This window comes from Leucoraja erinacea, chromosome 10 (assembly GCF_028641065.1).
Source record: "Leucoraja erinacea ecotype New England chromosome 10, Leri_hhj_1, whole genome shotgun sequence".
NCBI lineage: Eukaryota > Metazoa > Chordata > Chondrichthyes > Rajiformes > Rajidae > Leucoraja > Leucoraja erinaceus.
The window spans coordinates 18,223,817-18,243,898 of NC_073386.1; the positions used below are offsets into that span (position 1 = coordinate 18,223,817).

General features: G+C 41.7%; 1 protein-coding gene across 2 annotated transcripts in view; it reads left to right on the plus strand.

The window, feature by feature from the left end:
- Positions 1-20,082, plus strand: part of LOC129700860 (uncharacterized) — a 79,098-nt gene that overhangs the window by 33,627 nt on the left and 25,389 nt on the right. For both annotated transcript variants that reach the window (XM_055641626.1, XM_055641625.1), the window contains exons 9-14: positions 1,152-1,250; positions 6,156-6,285; positions 8,633-8,685; positions 13,285-13,382; positions 15,571-15,641; positions 18,883-18,997. In XM_055641626.1, the coding sequence (XP_055497601.1) occupies positions 1,152-1,250; positions 6,156-6,285; positions 8,633-8,685; positions 13,285-13,382; positions 15,571-15,641; positions 18,883-18,997 (566 nt within the window). The remainder of the gene's footprint in view (positions 1-1,151; positions 1,251-6,155; positions 6,286-8,632; positions 8,686-13,284; positions 13,383-15,570; positions 15,642-18,882; positions 18,998-20,082) is intronic.

Consider the following 20,082-nt stretch of genomic DNA (forward strand, 5'->3'; position numbering starts at 1 on the left):
GCACAGCAACCTTTCCCTCTCATAGTTCATAAGTTCATAACTTGTAGGAGCAGAATTAGGCCATTTGGCCTACCATTCAATCATGGCTGATCTATCTTTCCATCCCAACTCCATTCTCCTGCCTTTTCCCCAGAACGCCTGGCACCCATACTAATCAAGAATCTATCAATCTCCGCCTTAAAAATATCCATTGATTTGGCCTCCACAACCTTCTGTGGCAATGAATTCCACAGATTCACTGAATAAATTCCTCCTCATCTCCTTTCTAAAGGTAGTCCTCTTATTCTGCGGCTATGATCTCTGGTCCCAGAGTCTCCCACTAGTGGAAACATCATCTCCACATCCACACTACCCAGGCCTTTCACTATTCGGAAAATTTCAACGAGGTCTTCCCTCATCCTTCTAAACTCCAGCGAGTACAGGCCCAAGCGCTCTTCAATTCAATTCAATGAACTTTATTTATCCGTTAGGAACTTTGGTTTCTGCCGCCATACAACAAGAATGTTAACCCAATCATTCCTGGGATCATTCTGGTAAACCTCCTCTGGACCATAGCAAGCTCCAGAGTCTCTCATTTCCTAGGTAAAGATGTTGGTTTCAGATAAACGACTGGAAATAATCCATTGTGTCTCTGAGCAAAGAACAGTCATGGCTTTCATTCTGTCCCATTTTATGTCAAGGGGGTTGCCTTGCAATAAATCTTTGGTCCTAGATGAATTGCGTGCATTGTTAGCCGTATACACTTTCTGCACTTTTGTGCATTTTGTGGGTTCATTTACTACAATTAAGTTACATACTGTATAACATCCTTTTTTCTTTCGTACCATTCTTCTGCACTAATAACTACTCCTAAACATTTAATTGTACATGTTGCTTTTTTACTGTCAGTTAGAACAATTCTGCCAGCCTCCTCAGACTCAAATTACACCTATCCTGGATATATTGCTGATGCAACTATTATTCTCTACATGGAAGATTTTAAAATTACTAATAAATATCTGAAATTTTGAAAAGTAATTAAGTAGAAGAGAGGAGAAATATCTAATTTGTCATTAATTTAAATCAAAGTTGACCTTGCATTTTGCAATTTGCGTTTGAAATGTATTCGTGCTAAATGGCATTTATGTGTTTTCTTTTTATCAATTTCAAAGCTCTAGGAGATTATCTTCTTACTGCGTCACAGATTATGGGACAAATTGTTCGACTTCCAAATCCCCTGGTTGCAGAGATCCAAGCAGATGTTTTTTTAGGTAAGTAATTAATGAAATCATTACTAAGATCAGCACAAAGCTAAAATTGGATTACAAATGGTCCTCGTATCCAAGCTGAACGCTCTGACATAGAGTCATAGCATCATAGAGTCTTACAGCGTGGAAACAGGCCATCAGCCCAACTTGCACACACCGACCAACATGTCCCATCTACACTAGTCCCACCTGCCTGCATTTAGCCCATATCCCTCTAAACCGTTCTGATCCATGTACCCTAGATGTTGTGGTAGTACCTGCCTCAACAATCTCCTCCAGCACCATATACCCACGATTTAATAGGAAAACCCTGAGGTTATACTATTAAATCTTTCCATCCTCCCCTTAAACCTATGTCCTCTGGTTCTCCGTTGCCCTACTCTGGGCAAGAGACTCTGCGTGTTTACCTGATCTATTCCTCTCGTGATTTTGTAACACTTCTATAAGATGGCCTCTGGATTTCTAGCCTGCTCAACCTCTCCCTGTAGCTCAGGCCCTTTTGCCCCCAAATCACTGGCTACTTCAGTCTGGATGATTCTGTTTGTCTCATCCCAGCTCCCACTGGTCTAGATCCCACTACTTTGAATTGGTCCAGTACAGCATGGGGTGTTTCAGCACAGGTGGTTGGCTGAACTCACAGAAGTATTTTGTCAGCTGGTGATGTTCACAAGTTCACCGTGTATGAAAGCAACTGAGTCTTTGAAATTCATGGATCATAAATAGATAATAAAAATGTAACTGCTTCCTTTCCTTGGAATGAGGATTGCCACACATGCGCTTTCCCAGCCTCAGGCAGCAGATTTCACAGCCTGTGGGAGATGGTGTTGTCCTGTTGGACTGCACCAGATCAGCGTAACAAATCCACCAGAACAGCGTAACGCCAACAGCGGCATAGAGGGAAGCCACATGCAGCTGCAGATGTTGGTACCTGGAGTATAAAAGAAAATGATGGAAGAACTCGGTGGGTTGATCAGCATCTGTGGAAGGCAAAGGGATGGTGGATGTTTCGGGTTGAGATCCTGCATCAGCATTGAGCGTGTAGAGCAAAGATGGTCAGTATAGAGAAGAGAAAGGGAGGCTTGATTAGTATGGGTGTCGGGTTATGGGAAGAAGGCAAGAGAATGGGGGTAGGAAGGAGTTATAGATCAGCCATGATTGAATGGCAGAGTAGATTTGATGGGCCGATAGGCCTAATATTTGCTCCTATTACTTATGACCTTATGCTTGAGAGATAGGCTAGCGGGTGATGGGTGGAACCAATTGGGGATGGGGTTGGGGGGAAGTTTTGGGCAGATGGAGCCAGATGGAGGAAAGCATTGCCCGTGCCTTTGCTGCCACAGTTGCTGCTTGATCCACTGTGTTTTTGAGCAGTTTGTTATTTTGCTACAAGATCGAAGATATCACTATCCGCTTGGGCTAATGCTTGTGCAGGTAACTGGGAATTCTGCAGACAAGAATTGGCATTAACATGACAGTGGACCAGAACATGTGTACTTCACCTATTGTCAATTTCCACCCTTAAAGCTACATCCATTCAAGTTGATGGGATAAAGGTTTTTCTCTCTAAGACTTGGTGCAGCATGATCCATGGAGCGCTATTCACAGCACAAAACTGTGTTTTGTTTAAATCAATGCCAGGAAACTTTAAATTATCATCATAGATGAAACAAATCATTTGTGTTCTCATGATTTAAGATAATCTAGTTGAAGATAATTGACAAAACTACCCAGAGGGGTTGAGAAGTTTTACATATTGTTATGATCTGCAACACAAATCCTGAAGTGACTTCAGAACTAACTTTCAAAGGAAATTTGAATGTGTACACGATAAACAAAAGTTTGCATGACAATGCGGAGAACACGAGCACACAATATAGTGAATCTGGAGCATGTCTCTGGCCTCCTTAAGCCCGCTGCTTCATTGAATGAGATCATGGCTGATCCACTACCACAAATCTGCTTTCCTGTTCAATCCCCAAATCCCTTGATTCCTTTCAGAGTTCAAAAACCTATTGATGTCAGCCTTGAATATACTCAACAACAGAGAAAAGTTATTTCTCTGGCTGGGACAATGAATGGCAACAGCTGTATAATAGTCAGCCTTCGACATTGCTGGAGAGTTCATCGAGTATCAAGGCAGAGCCAGGAAAGTCTGATGGGAACACTCATTGGAGTCAATTAACATAGTGGAAGGCTTGGCAGAAGATAAACCAGTTCACAGTAAAGAAACTATGTGGAAGCAAGTGAAAAGTCAAAGCAGATGCCACTCCAATCCAACTTGATGTAACAATTGCCAAGGATGTTGCTCACAGATAAAGGTGGAATATGGAAAAAGACACAAATACTGGAATGACTCAGTGGGTCAGGCAGCATCCCTGGAACACGTGGATAGGTGATGGTTTGAGCCAAGACCCTTCTTCGGGTAGAATACAGCCCGCTCTGAGAATTACATGGTGCTAACCAGTGGCGGACTGGGTCTAAAAATATTGGTTGCCAGGAGACAAAGGGGGCCCACCCACAACTGCATCAAATGCAACATTACCTCTGGTGTCTGAAGAAAGGTCTTGAATGTTGCTGCCTGCAGCAAGAAATAGTTCAACTCTATACGTAGATAGAGGATAGAGTTTCTGTTCAGAGGGCTAAATGTTTTAGCAAAATCATTGTTTTCTTTTCTATATTCCTGGAGGGTGTAGCCCCATCGAACCTGATCTCTCCTGGAGACTATCGCAGAAATCCCAGCAAATCTTTGCTGCCCCACTTTCACAGACAATATATCCTTCCTTGGACAAGGAAACTAAAAGTGTGGTATTACCAGAGCCTTGTGCAGTAGTGCACTTGGTGGTGGGATAATTTATTATTATCTTCTAAATTATAATTAAGATTATTTTCTAAATGGGGAGAGAATCCAGAAATCGGAGGTGTAAAGGGAATTGGGAGTGATGGTGCAGGATTCCCAAAGAGTTAAGCTGCGAGTCGAATAAGTAGGAAAGAAAGCAAACACGATATTCGCATTTATTTCAAGAGGGCTTGTATACAAAACAGGGATGTGACGCTGAGGCTCTATAAGGTGCTGGTCAGGCCGCATTTGGAATATTGTGCAATTTTGGGCACAATTTCTGAGGAAGGATGAGCTGGCTCTGGAGAGGGTCCAGAGGAGGTTTACAAGAATTATCCCAGGAATGAATAGGTTAACATATGATGAGCATTTGACAGCACTGGGCCTATATTTGCTGGAGTTTAGAAGAATGAGGGTGGACCTCATTGAAACGTACAGAATAGTGAAGGCCTGGATATGGAGAGGTCATGGAGAGGTCATAGCCTCAGAATTAAAGGGCATTATTTTAGGAACACGATGAGGAGGAATTTCTTTAGTCAGAGGGTGGTGAATCTGTGGAATTCTTTGCCACAGAAGGCTGTGGAGGCCAAGTCAGTGGATATATTTAAGGCAGTGATAGATAGATTCTTGATTAGTACGGGTGTCAGAGGTTATGGAGAGAAGGCAGGAGAATGGGGTTAGGAGGGAGAGATAGATCAGCTATGATTGAATGGCAGAGTAGACTTGATGGGCTGAATGGCCAAATTCTACTCCTTATGATATGATGATGTTGGAGCTGGTGGAAACTAAGAAGGATAATTCTTTGAAAGCGAGCACTAGTGGGAATAATAAGGTGCTCACTGCTGCTCTGGGGAGCGGGAATGAGACTAGATGGAAAATGGAGGAAATGTGGTTGAGAGTCCATTCACTCTGGTGGAAGGGAAACCATATAGCAGGAAGGAGGATATATTGGAGACCCAGGAGAGATCGTGGGAGTAAATGTGCTGAAAACAAAGAAGTTAGCGTGATCAGTGAAAAGCTAGTTTTCTAGATGAGCACGAAGATGAGTAAAAAGCCAGTTTGCCAGATTTACAGGAGTTCACACTGACTGGTATTTTAACTCATTGGAATGTAAGCTGGTTTAGAAAATATAATGTGAAAATATATGAATGAGGTTTTTCTCTGTGAAATTCATGGTAGATTGACCTAGCTTCATGCTTATGGTATTACTGATAAATAGTAAAGAGAGGTGAGAAAGATGAGGGACTGTGTGGAATTTTATCTTGGAGAAGTGGCACTCACCTCCTGTAAAGGCCTGCAATTACACTCTGACACCTGTGGGAACATAAGTGCTAGTCACGTGCGGGCAGGAAGTGCAGAGCGACCTTGTTTAATTGATGCATCATGTTTTAATGCTCTCTGACCATGGCTCGCATAGTTCTTGCATGTTCCATCAATAATTGAGGACTTGCTGTAGTTTGAAAGGCAGATTACCTAGATCTTTCTATCTGATGAACTCACCTACATTATATAATTTGGTCTATATATTTAAATGTGTTTCTGAAAGTGGGTAACTTTTATGTAGGGATGCCCCTGCCCCACTTAGGAAACCTGAAAGGAAACCTCTGGAGACTTTGCGCCCCACCCTAGGTTTCCGAGCCATTCCCGGAGGTTGCAGGTGGTTGCCGGAGGTTGCAGGTAGTGGAAGCAAGTAGGGAGACTGACAAAAACCTCCGGGAACCGCACGGAAACCTTGGGTGGGGCGCAAAGTCTCCAGTGGTGTCCATTCAGGTTTCCTAAGTGGGACAGGGGCATATCTCATTCTGAAGAAGGTTCTCGGCCCGAAACATCACCTACTCCTTGTCTCCAGAGATGCTGCCTGAGTTCCCGCTGAGTTACTCCATCTTTTTGTGTCTATCTTTAGTGGGTACCGTTTTCTGTTTTGTTGTTCACAAACTTTAAGAGTGAAAATTGCTGATCTGTTTGCCCCCAAAAAATAAGGGTCACTATATTTTACAGAGGGTGTGAAATATGATGCAATGTGTAAATTCGTTCTGACTAAAAAAAGATTGTCATCCATTTTATTAAAACAGCTGACAATAATTCTTTTTTAACCGACGGAGAATTGAACACGTGCAGATATTATGCTTACGTGGACCTACATCAGCTGGAATGGGATGAAGTCCTTGGTTACTGGAAACTACCCACATCCCTGGCAAAAGGGTAAATTCAAACAAAGATGCTTGCAATTGCTTTGCAGAGTAAAAGAATATTAACGCGAGTATATCAAGTGAATCTTCCTCTTTCCTCTACCACTTCAACTTGAGTTCAGCTTGATTGTATTTATGTCTGGCATTATCTGATTTGATTGTATGGCTTGACAACAAAGCTTTTCACTGTACCTCGGTACACATGACAAAACTAAACTTAAACCAACCTTTGTGGTCAAGATAATTTTTCCCTGACCATCTTTCTTTTAACCCCACTCCCATCTTTCCATGTCATGTGTTGTATTGAATTTATTGTCATTATCTCATAAGAGACAACAAAATGGATTTTCCTTACAGTCAAGTAACATAAAAATAAATAATAAATAAATAAAACATTTTTTTTTTAAAGCACAAACACAGAAGTCCACGACACAACATGTATTGACTGCAATCCTCAGTTGTGGAATAGTGATGATGATGTTGTACAGACTCATCAAGTCCTCAGACTAAGTAGCATTCAGATATTTTGCTATCATATTTCTGTACTACATTTATTGTTATTTGCAGCTTCATCAGGAATGGAAGATTTTTTCAATTATACTGAAGTATGCTGATGCCATCACTCTATAATCGCTCCGGAAGTGGCGGCGCTGGTGAACGGCTGCGGCTCGCCTGTAGTCCGTTTGTCTTTACTTTTTTGTGTTGTTTTTTTATTCGTTTTGTCTAGTTAAGTTTTTGGTTTTTAGGTTGTGTTTATGTGGGGGGGGGGTTGAAACGGGGCTTGCTGTCTCTCCCTTCGGGGGAATGCAACTTTTTTGTCGTATCCCCCTTCTCTGCCTCCGTCTGCGCTGAGGCCTAATGACGGAGCTGGCGACCTCGAGATTCCGGAGACAGCCAGTCAGGACTGACCCTGGGCTCGCTCCCGTGAGGGCGGCCCAGCTCGGGGCTGGAACGGCGCTCCCGTGAGGGGCTGTGACGCTCCCGTGAGGGCGGCCTGGCGAGGGCCGGGACTCTCCCGTGAGGGGCTGTGACGCTCCCGTCAGAGCGGCCCATCCCGAGGGTGGAATGGCGCTCCCGTCGGAGCGGCCCAGCTCGAGGGAGGAACGACACTCATGATGATCATCAAGATGATAATTTTCTTTGGCATTTTCCACACCCCTGCTTAAAATTTAATTCCTTGCCTTAGCATCTGTTTTGAACTCGTTGAAATCTCAACATCTTTGACCATCAACTTGGTTTTTTATTCTATGTTCTAACGTAAGGGCTGCCGAGTTGCATCTCCAAATTGTCTGTTTCTATACATATCTCAGTCCATTTGTTAGTGATGTGCTACTAACCTGGCTTGTCATCATTTTAAAGACAGACACAAAATGCTGGTGTAACTCAGCGGGTCAGGCAGCATCTCTGGAGATATGGAATAGGTGACGTTTTGGGATGAAAATTCTGCTCCATCTTACATTCCATCCTTCTGCCATAACTTGAAATTTTAAATTCTTTGTGGCAAAATTCCTGATTTATCACATCCCTCCTCATTCCTGCAATCACCTCCGGCTTTGAAGTGTGGTTTCTTAATTATGCCTGGACCCCTTCCCTCCATCATTGTCTAGATATTAGAATGTGGAATTTACGGCCAAAGACCTTCACCTCATCTTCTCTAAGGCCGTCCTTGAAGATGAATTATTTTGTTAAGCTTTTGGTCAACTCTTCTGGGGAGCCAACTTTGATATGACATTAACCAATTGATTACTATGGTTGCATTTTTTCTTGTTTGATATTTTTTTATTTCCTGTAACCTGCTAACTCAAGCTTGGATGCTGTTTAGTTTCTGCCATGGACACAGCTTTATACACCTCGGGTTTGCTAAATTTCCTTGATGTTGAATGGTTAAATGCTGCTCATGCACTGCAACGATTCAGCTGAAGATAGACAAAATATGCAGAAATAACCCAGCGGGTCCGGCAGCATCTCTGGAGGAAAGGAATAGGTGATGTTTCCAATCAACACCATTCTTCAGACTGAAGGTCAGGGGAGAGCCGGCACCGATGACCAAGGAAAGATGGAGCCCACAATTGTCCATTGTTGGCTGTGGAAGAGGTTATAATGAAGGGATATATGGATACAAACAGTGGAACAGAGAGGACAACTAGGGTTGGGGATGGGTGGAGAGAGGGAATGCAAAGGTCACTTGAAATTCGACAAATCAATATTCATACGGCTGGCTTGAAAGCTTCCCAAGCGAAATATGAGGTACTGTTTCTCCAATTTGCGAGACTTGATGCTTTTTATGTGTTTAATTAATGCCGTTTAATTTATGCAGTTTAAGTTTCAATGCCCATGATGTTCCTTTTATTTTATTTCAGATGTACTGCATGGATGACTGGGGAAGAGAAAACTTTGATTGCCATGGGTGAAGGTAGTTAATAAAAGCACATTCTTTCATTTATAATCAGCAATTTTTTCAAAAATATTAGCATGATTAGTTTGTCTTTATTATTCAAACAATGTCAACACTCCCATGCACTTGCCTCGTTCTCTAATATTCATCGTTACAAATTGAATTTAATTGCAGCCGAAGAACTCAAGTAGTAGAGCTATCAATACTGCAAATAAAGCCAGGCAATAATCTGCCACAAATGCCTGATTTATTGATGCTGCCAGTGGAACTCTGGTGTTGTTATTCATCCTTCCATAATCTCATAACTAAAAATTAAGTTGGAGGAAGGAACTGCAGATGCTGATTTAAACCGAAGATAGACACACAATGCTGGAGTAATCCTTCAGTCTGAAGAAAGGTCTCGACCTGAAACATTACCCATTCCTTCTATCCAGAGATGCTACCTGTCCCGCTGAGTTACTCCAACAGTTTGTGTCTATCTTCACTAGAAATTGTTATTGATTCTAATCAGTGAATATGAATGGGCAAATCAGTTGAGACAAAAGATCTAGACCCAGCTTAGGGTTGTGTGGTGAATGAACTCCATCTATACTGCAGCTTTTACCTTTTGCATTTTATGAGAAAATGTATCCAAATATGGTGAGAAATTTGCTTCAAATGGGATCTGCACTAATGATTATGCTGTGTTTCTATGTGATCCTTAAGGATAAGAATAAATTCAGACTCTTTTTATTTTTTTCCATAGTTAATGTTTTTATTTTTTTATGCAGGCCATTTTCCCTCTCCACAGATTCGCAACATTTCTTAGAGCAGTCCTGAACCCTCTAATCTGGAAGCAGTATTTTTGTTGATTCTTCCTTTAGCAAGTTTCATAGCCCATGCAAGGATCAGTTTGATGAATCAGACAATAGTATCAGTATATGTTAAAATGGAATATTGGAATTATGTATATTAATTGATTGTAGACTTTAGGAGAGACCCCCCCTCCCCTCACCCCACTCACCATCAACAACACCACAGTCACATCTGTGGAGTCTTTTAAGTTCCTGTGTGAAAACATCATCTCCAAGGGCCTTAAGTGGGGGGCTACCATTGACTCCACAGTCAAAAAGGCACAACAGAGGATGTACTTCCTACGGCAGCTGAGGAAGCACAATCTGCCACAGGCAATGATGGTCCAATTCTACACGGCCATCGTAGAGTCTGTTCTCACCTTCTCCATCATGGTCTGGTTTAGCTCAGCCACCAAGCACGACATCCGGAGGCTGTAGCGAATTGTCCGATCAGCAGAGAAGGTTATTGGCTGCAACCTTCCCTCATTTGATGAACTGTACACTGCAAGGGCCAGGAAGTGAGCAGGCAAGATCATCTCTGACCCTTCTCACCCTGGCCACTAATTCTTTGAATCACTTCCCTCTGGAAGGCGACTCCGGACTGTCAAAGCTGCCACAGCCAGACATAAAAACAGTTTTTTTCCACGAGTAGTTGCTCTACTCAACAGCCAAAAATTGGTAGCCTCCCTTTGTTCTAGTATTTTGTTGGTTCACATGCTTGATCAATGGTGTTTTATCATTCATTTTTTATTATTATTAATGTTTAGTGTTTTCTAAGTCATTCGTAACTGTCACTATGTCATGTTGTTACTTGTGGGCGGAGCACCAAGGCAAATTCCTTGTATGTGAATACTTGGCCAATATACTTACTTACTTAAACTGACTTCTGCATATGTTAGAGATACAAGGAACGAAGACTGCTTGAATATTGAGCACAACACGAAGTGCTGGAGTAACTCAGTGGATCGGGCAGCATCTGTGGAGGGAATGGATAGGCAATGTTTTGGTTTAGGTCTCTTCTGCAGACTGATTGCAGTAGAACGGAGAAAGCTGGAAAAACTTTTCCCCCCCATCCAAACTCTCTTTTCCAGGTTTCTCCCCTCAACATTTCTCGCTGCCTCGGCAAGGTCCAGTCTCACCCCCACCTCTTCCTGTTTTCACCGCTCCCATTAGGGAAAAGGTACAGAAGTTTGAAACTGCATACCTTCAGATTCAACAACAGTTTCTTCCCAGCTGTTATCAGGCAACTGAACTGTCCTAAAGTGCAGTACTGACCTCCCATTTACCACAGTGAAGACCTTTGAACTATCTTTAATCTTAGTTTATTTGACTTTATCTTGCACTAAATGTTATTCCCTTTATCCTGCATCCGTACACTGTGGCCGGCTTGATTGTAATCATGTATAGTCTTTGCTTTGACTGCATAGCACGCAACAAAAAGCTTTTCACTGTTCCTTGGTACACGTTACAATAATAAACAAAACTAAACAAAGCTGCTTCATCAATCTGAAGAAGGGTCCCAAACCAAATTGTCGCCTATCTATCGTCTCATTGATGCTATCTGACCCGCTGAGTTACTCTTATGTTAGAAACGTTACATATGTTAGCTTGTTTGACATTTATTTTAATTTCCATCTATGAGCAAGAAATCAGGAAAACTATTTGGCATCTTATATATTCAGTATGACTGGAATATAATTTTAAGCACAAAACTGTGCAGGTTTCAATTTAGTCCGCTTCTGAAAGCTGACATTTTACCATGAACACAAAAAGATATTTTATTAAAATGTTCTGAATCATTCCTTTTCCAATGTGCCCAGCAAAAAAAAATTGTTCTTGCCAGCTGTCATCAACAGAATGTCAAAGCAATGGAATTCTAAAGAGCTGAAAAATAACTTTAGTCATTATGTGGAATAAGTTTATATTTTTCTGACATGTTGTTTATTTCCTGAGTTTATTATTTTTACATCTGTGCCAGAATTGCAGAGAATACAACATCGAGAGCACTGCTTCATCAAAAACACAGCACCAAATCTAAATGGCATCAAGTTGGGAAAAGGGGAAGTACAACGGGATCTGGGGGGTTCTTGTACATCAGTCTATGAAAGTAAGCATGCAGGTACAGCAGGCAGCAAATGGCATGTTGGCCTTTATAACAAGAGGAATCGAATATAGGAGCAAAGAGGCCCTTCTGCAGTTGTACAGAGCCCTAATGAGACCACACCTGGAGTATTGTGCACAGTTTTGGTCCCCTAATTTGAGGAAGGACATTCTTGCTATTGAAGGTGTGCAGCGTAGGTTTACAAGGTTAATTCCTGAGATGGCGGAACTGTCATATGCTGAGAGAATGCAGCAGCTGGGCTTGTACACTCTGGATTTTAGAAGGATGAGAGGGCATTTCATTGAAACATATAAGATTGTTAAGGGTTTGGACACGCTAGATGCAGGAAACATGTTCCCAATGTTGGGAGAGTCCAGAACCAGGGGCCACAGTTTAAGAATAAGGAGTAAGCAATTTAGAACGGAGACGAGGAAACACTTTTTCTCACAGGGAGTGGTGAGTCTGTGGAATTCTCTGCCTCGGAGGGCAGTAGAGGCGGGTTCTCTGGATGCTTTCAAGATAGAGCTAGATAGGGCTCTTAAAAATAGCGGAATCAGGGGATATGGGGAGAAGGCAGGAACGGGGTACTGATTGGGGATGATCAGCCATGATCACATTGACTGGCGGTGCTGGCTCGACGGGCTGAATGGCCTACTCCTACACCTATTGTCTATTGTCAAATCCTAGCAACAACATAATCCACAGCATCAAGGGAAAAATATAAAAACAAATTATTTCCAAATGTTGCCATTTACTAACAATTTTGTCATTTGATTTGCGAGATATTAATATAAGTATTTATTTTCTGTTTGTCAAAATATGAAGGGAGTCTGTGATGAAATATGTGTTTGACCTAAGATGATGCATTGTGATTATGAAATAACTTGCTGTTCAGGGGCAAATGTGTCATGGAGTCAAGGAAAGAGAGAGTACAGAAACAGGCCCTTCAGCCCAACACAACTGGCTTGACCCTCAACCAAAGATAGACACGAAAGATTGGAGTAACTCAGCGGGACAGGCAGCATCTCTGGAGAGAAGGAATGGGTGGCTTTTGGGTTGAGATCCATAGAAGATACAGCACGGAAACAGGCCCCTTGCTGACCAGAGATCCCCATACACTAGCGCTATCTTGCACACTAGCGGCAATTTACAATTTGACTGAAGCCAATTAACCTACAAACCTGCCTTTAGAATGTGGGAGGAAACCGGACCACCCGGAGAAAACCCACGCAGTCACAGGGAGAACGTACAAATTCCATACAGACGGCACCCATAGTGAGTATTGAACCTGGGTCTCTTGTGCTTTAAGGCAGCAACACTACTGCTGTACCACTGTGGTACCCAAAGGCTGCAATCAGAGCACAGAAAGAGGCCCTTCAGCCCAACACATCTAGCTTGATCAGCAACCAAAGATAGACACAAAAAACTGGAGTTACTCAGCAGGACAGGCAGCATCTCTGGAGAGAAGGAATGGGTGACGTTTTGGGTCGAGACCCTTCTTCACACCATTAACCACCTCTTTACAGTAATCCTACGTCATTCCCATGCTCTATATTCCATTAACTGCCCAGATTCTATCACTCACCCATGCACTAGCTCAACAATTAGTAGATATTTTGCTACATACTCATGTTTGCTAAATGCTGAATGACACAAATCTGTTTTTGTATGTTTACTTTTCAGGTATAGAAGAAGCACTTGTTAAACTCCAGGTTCAAAAGAAGCCCGGAAGGCAGTCGATGATTGCCAAACGTAGAATAAAGGTGGCTAAGGTGGAAAAGGTATGAAAGGAGAAAACAGGAAGGAGAAGCTGATCTGCTTAAATCTAGCCATCAACATTCATAACCATAGCCATACAGCACGGAAACATGCCCATCAGCCCATCTAGTCTATGCTGACCCAGATGCCCCATCAAAGCTAGTTCCATTTGCCCACATTTGGCTCATATCCTTCTAAATGTTTCCTATCCATGTAGCTGTCCAAATGTCTTTTAAATGTTGTTGTTGTGCCAATGTGACTATCTGTCTATTCTACGCTAAGCCAAATTGGCTATACAGACTAAAATGAAACATTTCAAATTGTAACAGCTAACACGTTTCTAGTTCTAAATTAATCCACTTCTTACTTAATATGTGGAGCATTGTGGAAAATGGAATACTTCAGATGGACGACATGCATAGCAATAAAATGATTTGTGTTTAAGTCAGTTTTTTTTTTAACTTTAGTAAGAACGTGCATTGTTATAGTCTCAATGTCTCTCAGATCCATTACAGGCAATTACAGCTGAGCTTGCACATTCTAATCTTGCTGGACCATACAAGAGTATTAATTATCTTTCACTCTCATAGAGTTATACAGCACAGAAATAGGCCTTACGGCCCAACTAGCCCATGCTGACCAAGGTGTCCCATCCACACTAGTCCTACCTGACCGCATTTGACCAATATCCCATTTCTAAGCTCTCAATAATACTATATGTGACATCTTTCAAGTAAGTTGAAAATTACAGTGGATTTACCAGCTTGTTTAACAAAGCTTCACATATTTGTAATATTGCTCTGTTATTTATAACTGAGACCCATTGACATAATGTGTGATAGGACCATGACATGATTTTACAATGTTGCCACAGGAAGGCGATTTACTCCTAAAGGGTTTTCTCTCAGCAGCCATCTGTGCTCAGCGGTCAGAATGACTTCTGACACCCACTTACGTGGGGGAAACATGTTCTAATGTTATGAATGGTTTAGATTTAGAATGCACTGTCTGACTGGATGATGAACCAAAATGACAATAGCTGCAGAGAAATAACAGTGCTGTGAAATTGGAAAAGAGGTTGCACACTGAAAATTATAATGGACCAAATGACCCTCTCTATTTGGCGAAAGTTAATTCGAAAGTTCAATTGAGTAGGAGAGTTTGACATTATTCATAGCTTTTGAAGAGCAAATAGGTTAAAGAATATTACTCCATGTCGGGTCTAATTTTAGATTCTAATCACCACGTACTTGGTTTCTAAGATCAGGCAGGGTTCAAATTGCCCAAAACATCACTAAGCCATTTGAGCCAAATTCATCACAGATCAGCCTTATGCCGTAGTAGGAATCCCTGGACGGTAATTAAATGAGGAATCTACTCCTATCCCACAACTGACCCAGATGTGATTTTTATTCAGTCAGGAATAGTCTGAGCTTAAATGTTTGGCACGACTCAGATACGTACTGCCTTCATTAAGCTGATCCGTGAGAAAACCTCACGTTAATTGAATATCCTTTCTAAGTGTAAATATTCAATTAGATTGTTTAAATAGAACATCTTTGTTTAAAACCAGTGCAAAGTAACTCAATTATATAATAACCACAATGATGAACGTTACAAACATTATTTGATGGTTTATTTATTAATTCTTCTTCTAGCTTTTTGTTTACGTACAAACAAAAAATGACATGTTTGGCTTCAGTGTAAATAATGTTCAATGCATCATTATAGTACAAATCACATCCACAATCTAATATTTCAATTAAAAGTCTCCAATTAACGTAAAAGGTTTGGATTGTGGCATTACGTTCATTTTTCACATTCGAAGAGCTTAACAGCAATTGAATTCACCAGGTAGTTGCTCACATTGATGATATCACCCTCATTTTAGTTAATGTTTCTTGTTCTTTGAAACGAATCATTGTCTTGGTGGAATGAAGTGGGAAATTTTTATCACAGGATTGTCATGTTTGTTTTTCAGGACATGTGTGTTTTAGTAACATCTTCAATGATTACATTGTTCACATGAATTTCACATCTGCTCCAATGTAAACTTTCAAAGCTGCCAAAATGGCAATTCGGAAGATAGCTGAGTTTGTTTAGAGACTGTCTAAAACCAATACACGGTCTCAAAGAAATCTGTTTATTTCTGAATCCTCCAACTTCCTCTGCAGCTTTCATTTTGTTATTCTTTCTATTTGTGTTAAACAGGGACATACAGAATCGAAAGCAGAGTGTATAAATGTTGAGCATGAAGATGAGATAACCAAGTCAGAAATAAGGTAAAGCAACACCTTTATTCTTTATTGTTCTTTCTTTCATTATGTATTGACTCAAGTAGTCTTGCTGATCCTCCATACACACATCTATCATCATTCCCACAAACCATCCATACTAAAACAGTATAATAATGTGGAGTTTACTTTACGCACATAATCAAAATACAGTATGAAGACACAGTCATTTCTTGAACATTTGCTCCCTGCTTCGACCTGAGGGCAAGGGGAATGATATTGAAGAACCTGCTCCATAATTGTCAAGATACTGTGTGGAATAAGAAAGAGTAAATCTGAATTGTAAAAGCCTTTTCGTGTAAGCCCAGTACATGCAGAGAATTGGACAAAAAGAGGTTGCTGAGTATTCTCAGTAGAAAGACAAGGCATGTATTGTGCCAAGTGATATTCCCCAATGTATTCTAGTAAATTGCTGACTTGCTTCAGAATGTTTTTGCTTATTGTGGCAGCTTTTGAACCGTAGGCTTGAGAACTAGAACACACATGGCAGTTGAGTTTCACTCCCAGAATTTACCAGAACAGGCTCCTGTTTTACTTCTTCAAACTTCTACACTGAGTCCAGTTGTTTATGTTTTGCATTATTTATACATTGCTAACATGCAGGAATGGAGACCATGCTGTATTTGTTTACTAAAACATCTTTGATGCATGCTACTTATAAAGATATGCAAAAAAGTAATGATGATAATGGAAACAGCCCTTTGTTAGCAGTGGGCTAGGAGAAAATCAGTTAAAGACAATGAGACTCATCAAGATGCCTTTGAAACTGGTACAACGACTTGGGTGGAGGAGGGACGCAGAGAAAGGGGATGCAAGGCTTGCTTGAAGCTAGAGAAGTCAACAGGTTGGAAGCTGCCCAAGCGAAAAATTAGGTGTTGTTCCTCCATTTTGCATTTGACAAAAATACATTTGGCCTCATTCTGACAATGAAGGTGGCTCAGGACAGAAAAAAGTCAGTGTGGGAATGGGAAGGGGAATTAGTGTTTAGCAGCCGTGAGTTCATGTAGGCCCCAGTGGACTATTTAAAATGCAGATACATTAAAAATAAATTTGTGTAGGTGCATAGATGGGAAAGGTTTAGAGAGATATTGGGCCAAACCTAGGCAAATGGGAGAAGTATTGATGGGTATTTTGGTTAGCAAGGATGAGTTAAGCTGAAGTGCCTGTTTCGGTGATGTATGACTCTATGATTATTGGATCAAAAACCTGTAACTGTGGCGGTGCCTGCTAGCGCACGCAGGTATCGAACCCGGCATTCGGAAGCCACGGTCACGTGACTTGGGAGGGGCTGCTGGTTTTTGCGCGGTTTTGTTTTCGCGCGGCAGTTCAGTGCTGACCACCGTTGTGGCCAGACCTGTTGTGAGAGCCTGTGAGCTGAGAAGATATTTTCTGAATTAAAATACGTTTGAAAACTCAGTTGTCGTTCTTGCGACCGCCAAATAACTCGCTACACATCTGCCCTGTAGCAATTCCAGAAGGGTCCTTTCAGGAACAATGAGAAATGGTCAATAAACACTCACCCCCCCCAAACATCCATCAGATCTTGGGTTCGACCTACAACTCTTGGCTGATTCAAAAGCAAAATGCTGCTGATGTTGGACATCTAAAGTAAAATAAAACTCTTGGAAATACTCACCAGGTATGGCTACAATGAGCCTTTTTGTCATTTTTGACTATGAGAGTCATCAACCTAAAGCATTAGTACATTTTCTCTCTCCAGCGATGCTTCCTGACGCTCAGCCTTTCTCCATTTAAAAAAACGTAGAGTAGGAGTAACTCAGCGGATCAAGTGGCATCACTGGAGAACACGGATTGATGATGTTTCTTGTCTGGACCCTTCTTCAGACCATTCACTAGTCTTTTTGTCATTCCAGCGGAAAAAAAAGCATTGGTTTTCATTTAATTACCAAGATTAAATATCATTTTTGCTTTTATTGTCTTCTTCCTATCGAGCCCACACACAAGATTAGAAGTTGTTCAGCCAGAGCTGAACACACTTCTCGGCATCTGCATACAATGGTGCCTGTCTTGTGCTTCTTGTGCTTCTTGTGCGTGGTGGTGGAAAGATTGGTGGAAACAGGGCCGCGACGTGAACGCTCTTTCCTTGACCCCGCTTTTTTTTTGATGGCATTGAGGATCCCTATTTCCTCCTATAATCGACAGACGGAAACATCAGCAATCCTACAGATTAAACTAACAGTAACCCAACAGCAAACAAAACCCCCAGATGCTGGAAATCTGCATAATCTTAGCTCTATTGCTCTTATTCTTAATCTTAGCTCTATTGCACCTCGGCTCACTTATCATCATTGATGATACAACTGCTGATGGTAGTTTCCATTTAACAAAATCTATCATAATTCTGTAGCGAGAGGGGCCAAGTCGAGGCCAGCGAGCGGGGTCGAGGCCAGTGAGCGGGGTCGAGGCCAGTGAGCGGGGTCGAGGCCAGCGAGCGGGGTCGAGGCCAGCGACAAGCAGGGTAGAGGCCAGCGAGCGGGGTCAAGGCCAGCGACAAGCAGGGTAGAGGCCAGCGAGCGGGGTCGAGGCCAGTGAGCGGCGTCGAGGCCAGCGAGTGGGGTCGAGGTCAGCGAGCGGGGCCTTGGTCAAGTTGAGTCAACCTCCAGCAGAGCAAAAATGACGGTTGGGGAGCTGCTGTCTTTGAAATGAGGCCATACCCCTGCTGTCACAGGAAGGCAGTGGAATATTTTGTTTCACTCGACCATGGGGGGGGGGGGGGGGTGGGGGTTGTGACGTCACTGGAAACTGGTGTTTTAAACGGTGGTTTTGGCTATCCATGGATTGGACGTCTGTGATTGGCATTGTGACATCATCATTTGACGCTGGTGGAAAAATGGTCTCAGTGAGCCCCACCCGCCCTCCCGGAGTGTCCCGTCCTGCCTAGCGAGTGCATTGTGACGTCACTCAGATTTTTTTTTATAAATGGGTGAGGTTGGGCTGTTTTTTAAATTTCAAGGGTCAATAACTTGGGAAATATAGGTGGAAATGCGACGGGAAAATGTTTATCGTCTCCACGGGAAAAATGTGAGTAGGATGTGTGAAAATTGGAGGCTGGGGCCTAGCGTTTCGAAGAAAATAAGAATTAACCAGATTTTCTCACACACACATACACACACACACACACACACACAATGAAGACTTTTAGTTATATAGAGATATATTTGGTTAATTTAAGCTGACATTTGCACTTCCTCTGCCCCATTTTATTCAGTCTCGTACAATTACAGTCTGAGGAGAAACAAAAAATTCTGCTTGACATAACATCATTATTAACGATCGGCCAACAGAAAGTTTCTCCAGAATCAAATAATGATTGCAACCCTGAGGTAGGAAGTAACTACTACACGCTGTGATTGTAAAATTAATCCCTGTTATATTTGAATTCATATTATTTTACTTTTTTAAATTATTTGTATTTTTCTTGGAATTGGCCCATTTTCAATATTGTTACTGTGACAAACTTATTGTAATTTATTTAATTTTGCATTCAATTTTCCTTTTCTTACCTTATTTCCTTTACCATGCAAACAATTTGACCAAGAGAGCAACTAGTCAATGTGTGTAGATAGGAACTGCAGATGCTGGTTTACACCGAAGATAGACACAAAATGCTGGAGTAACTAACTCAGTGGGACAGGCAAAATCTCTGGATAAAAAGAATGAGTGACGTTTTGGGTCGAGACCTTCCTTCTAAAGAAAGATCTCAATCTGAAACGTCACCCATTCTTTCTATCCAGAGATGCTGCCTGTTCCACTGAGTTACTCCAGCATTTTGTGTCTAACCAGTCAATATGTTCCCTAATGGTCTGCACATGCCTTATCTAGAATGGAAATTAGCAGATGGACAATCAGAGTTCTGTTCTCTGTTCTGTGCATTGTACTATGCAATACTATTACAAAAATTATACCATTTAAACCATTATGGGAATTAATAAATCAATATTCTGATTTTGATATGAATTTTAAAGGTAAACATAGAAACATATAAAATAGGTGCAGGAGTAGGCCATTTGGCCCTTCGAGCCTGCACTGCACAGCCTGCATCATCCAACTCAGTATCCTGTACCTGCCTTCTCTCTATACCCCCTGATCCCTTTAGCCACAAGGGCCACATCTAACTCCCTCTTAGATATAGCCAATGAACTGGCCTCAACAACCTTCTGTGGCAGAGAATTCCAGAGATTCACCACTCACTGTGTGAAAAATGTTTTTCTCATCTCAGTCCTAAAAGATTTCCCCCTTATCCTTAAACTGTAAAGTAATATTTTAAAAATGAAAAGGGCCTTGCAACTCAATGGGGAAGTTTTAATTCTGTGGAATGAAAGTTTAGGAGCAAGATGGGGATTAAACACTCCTGTAATTTCATTTGTGCTCACAGTGTAGCTATAGAGGCACATGTGCATGATGACAA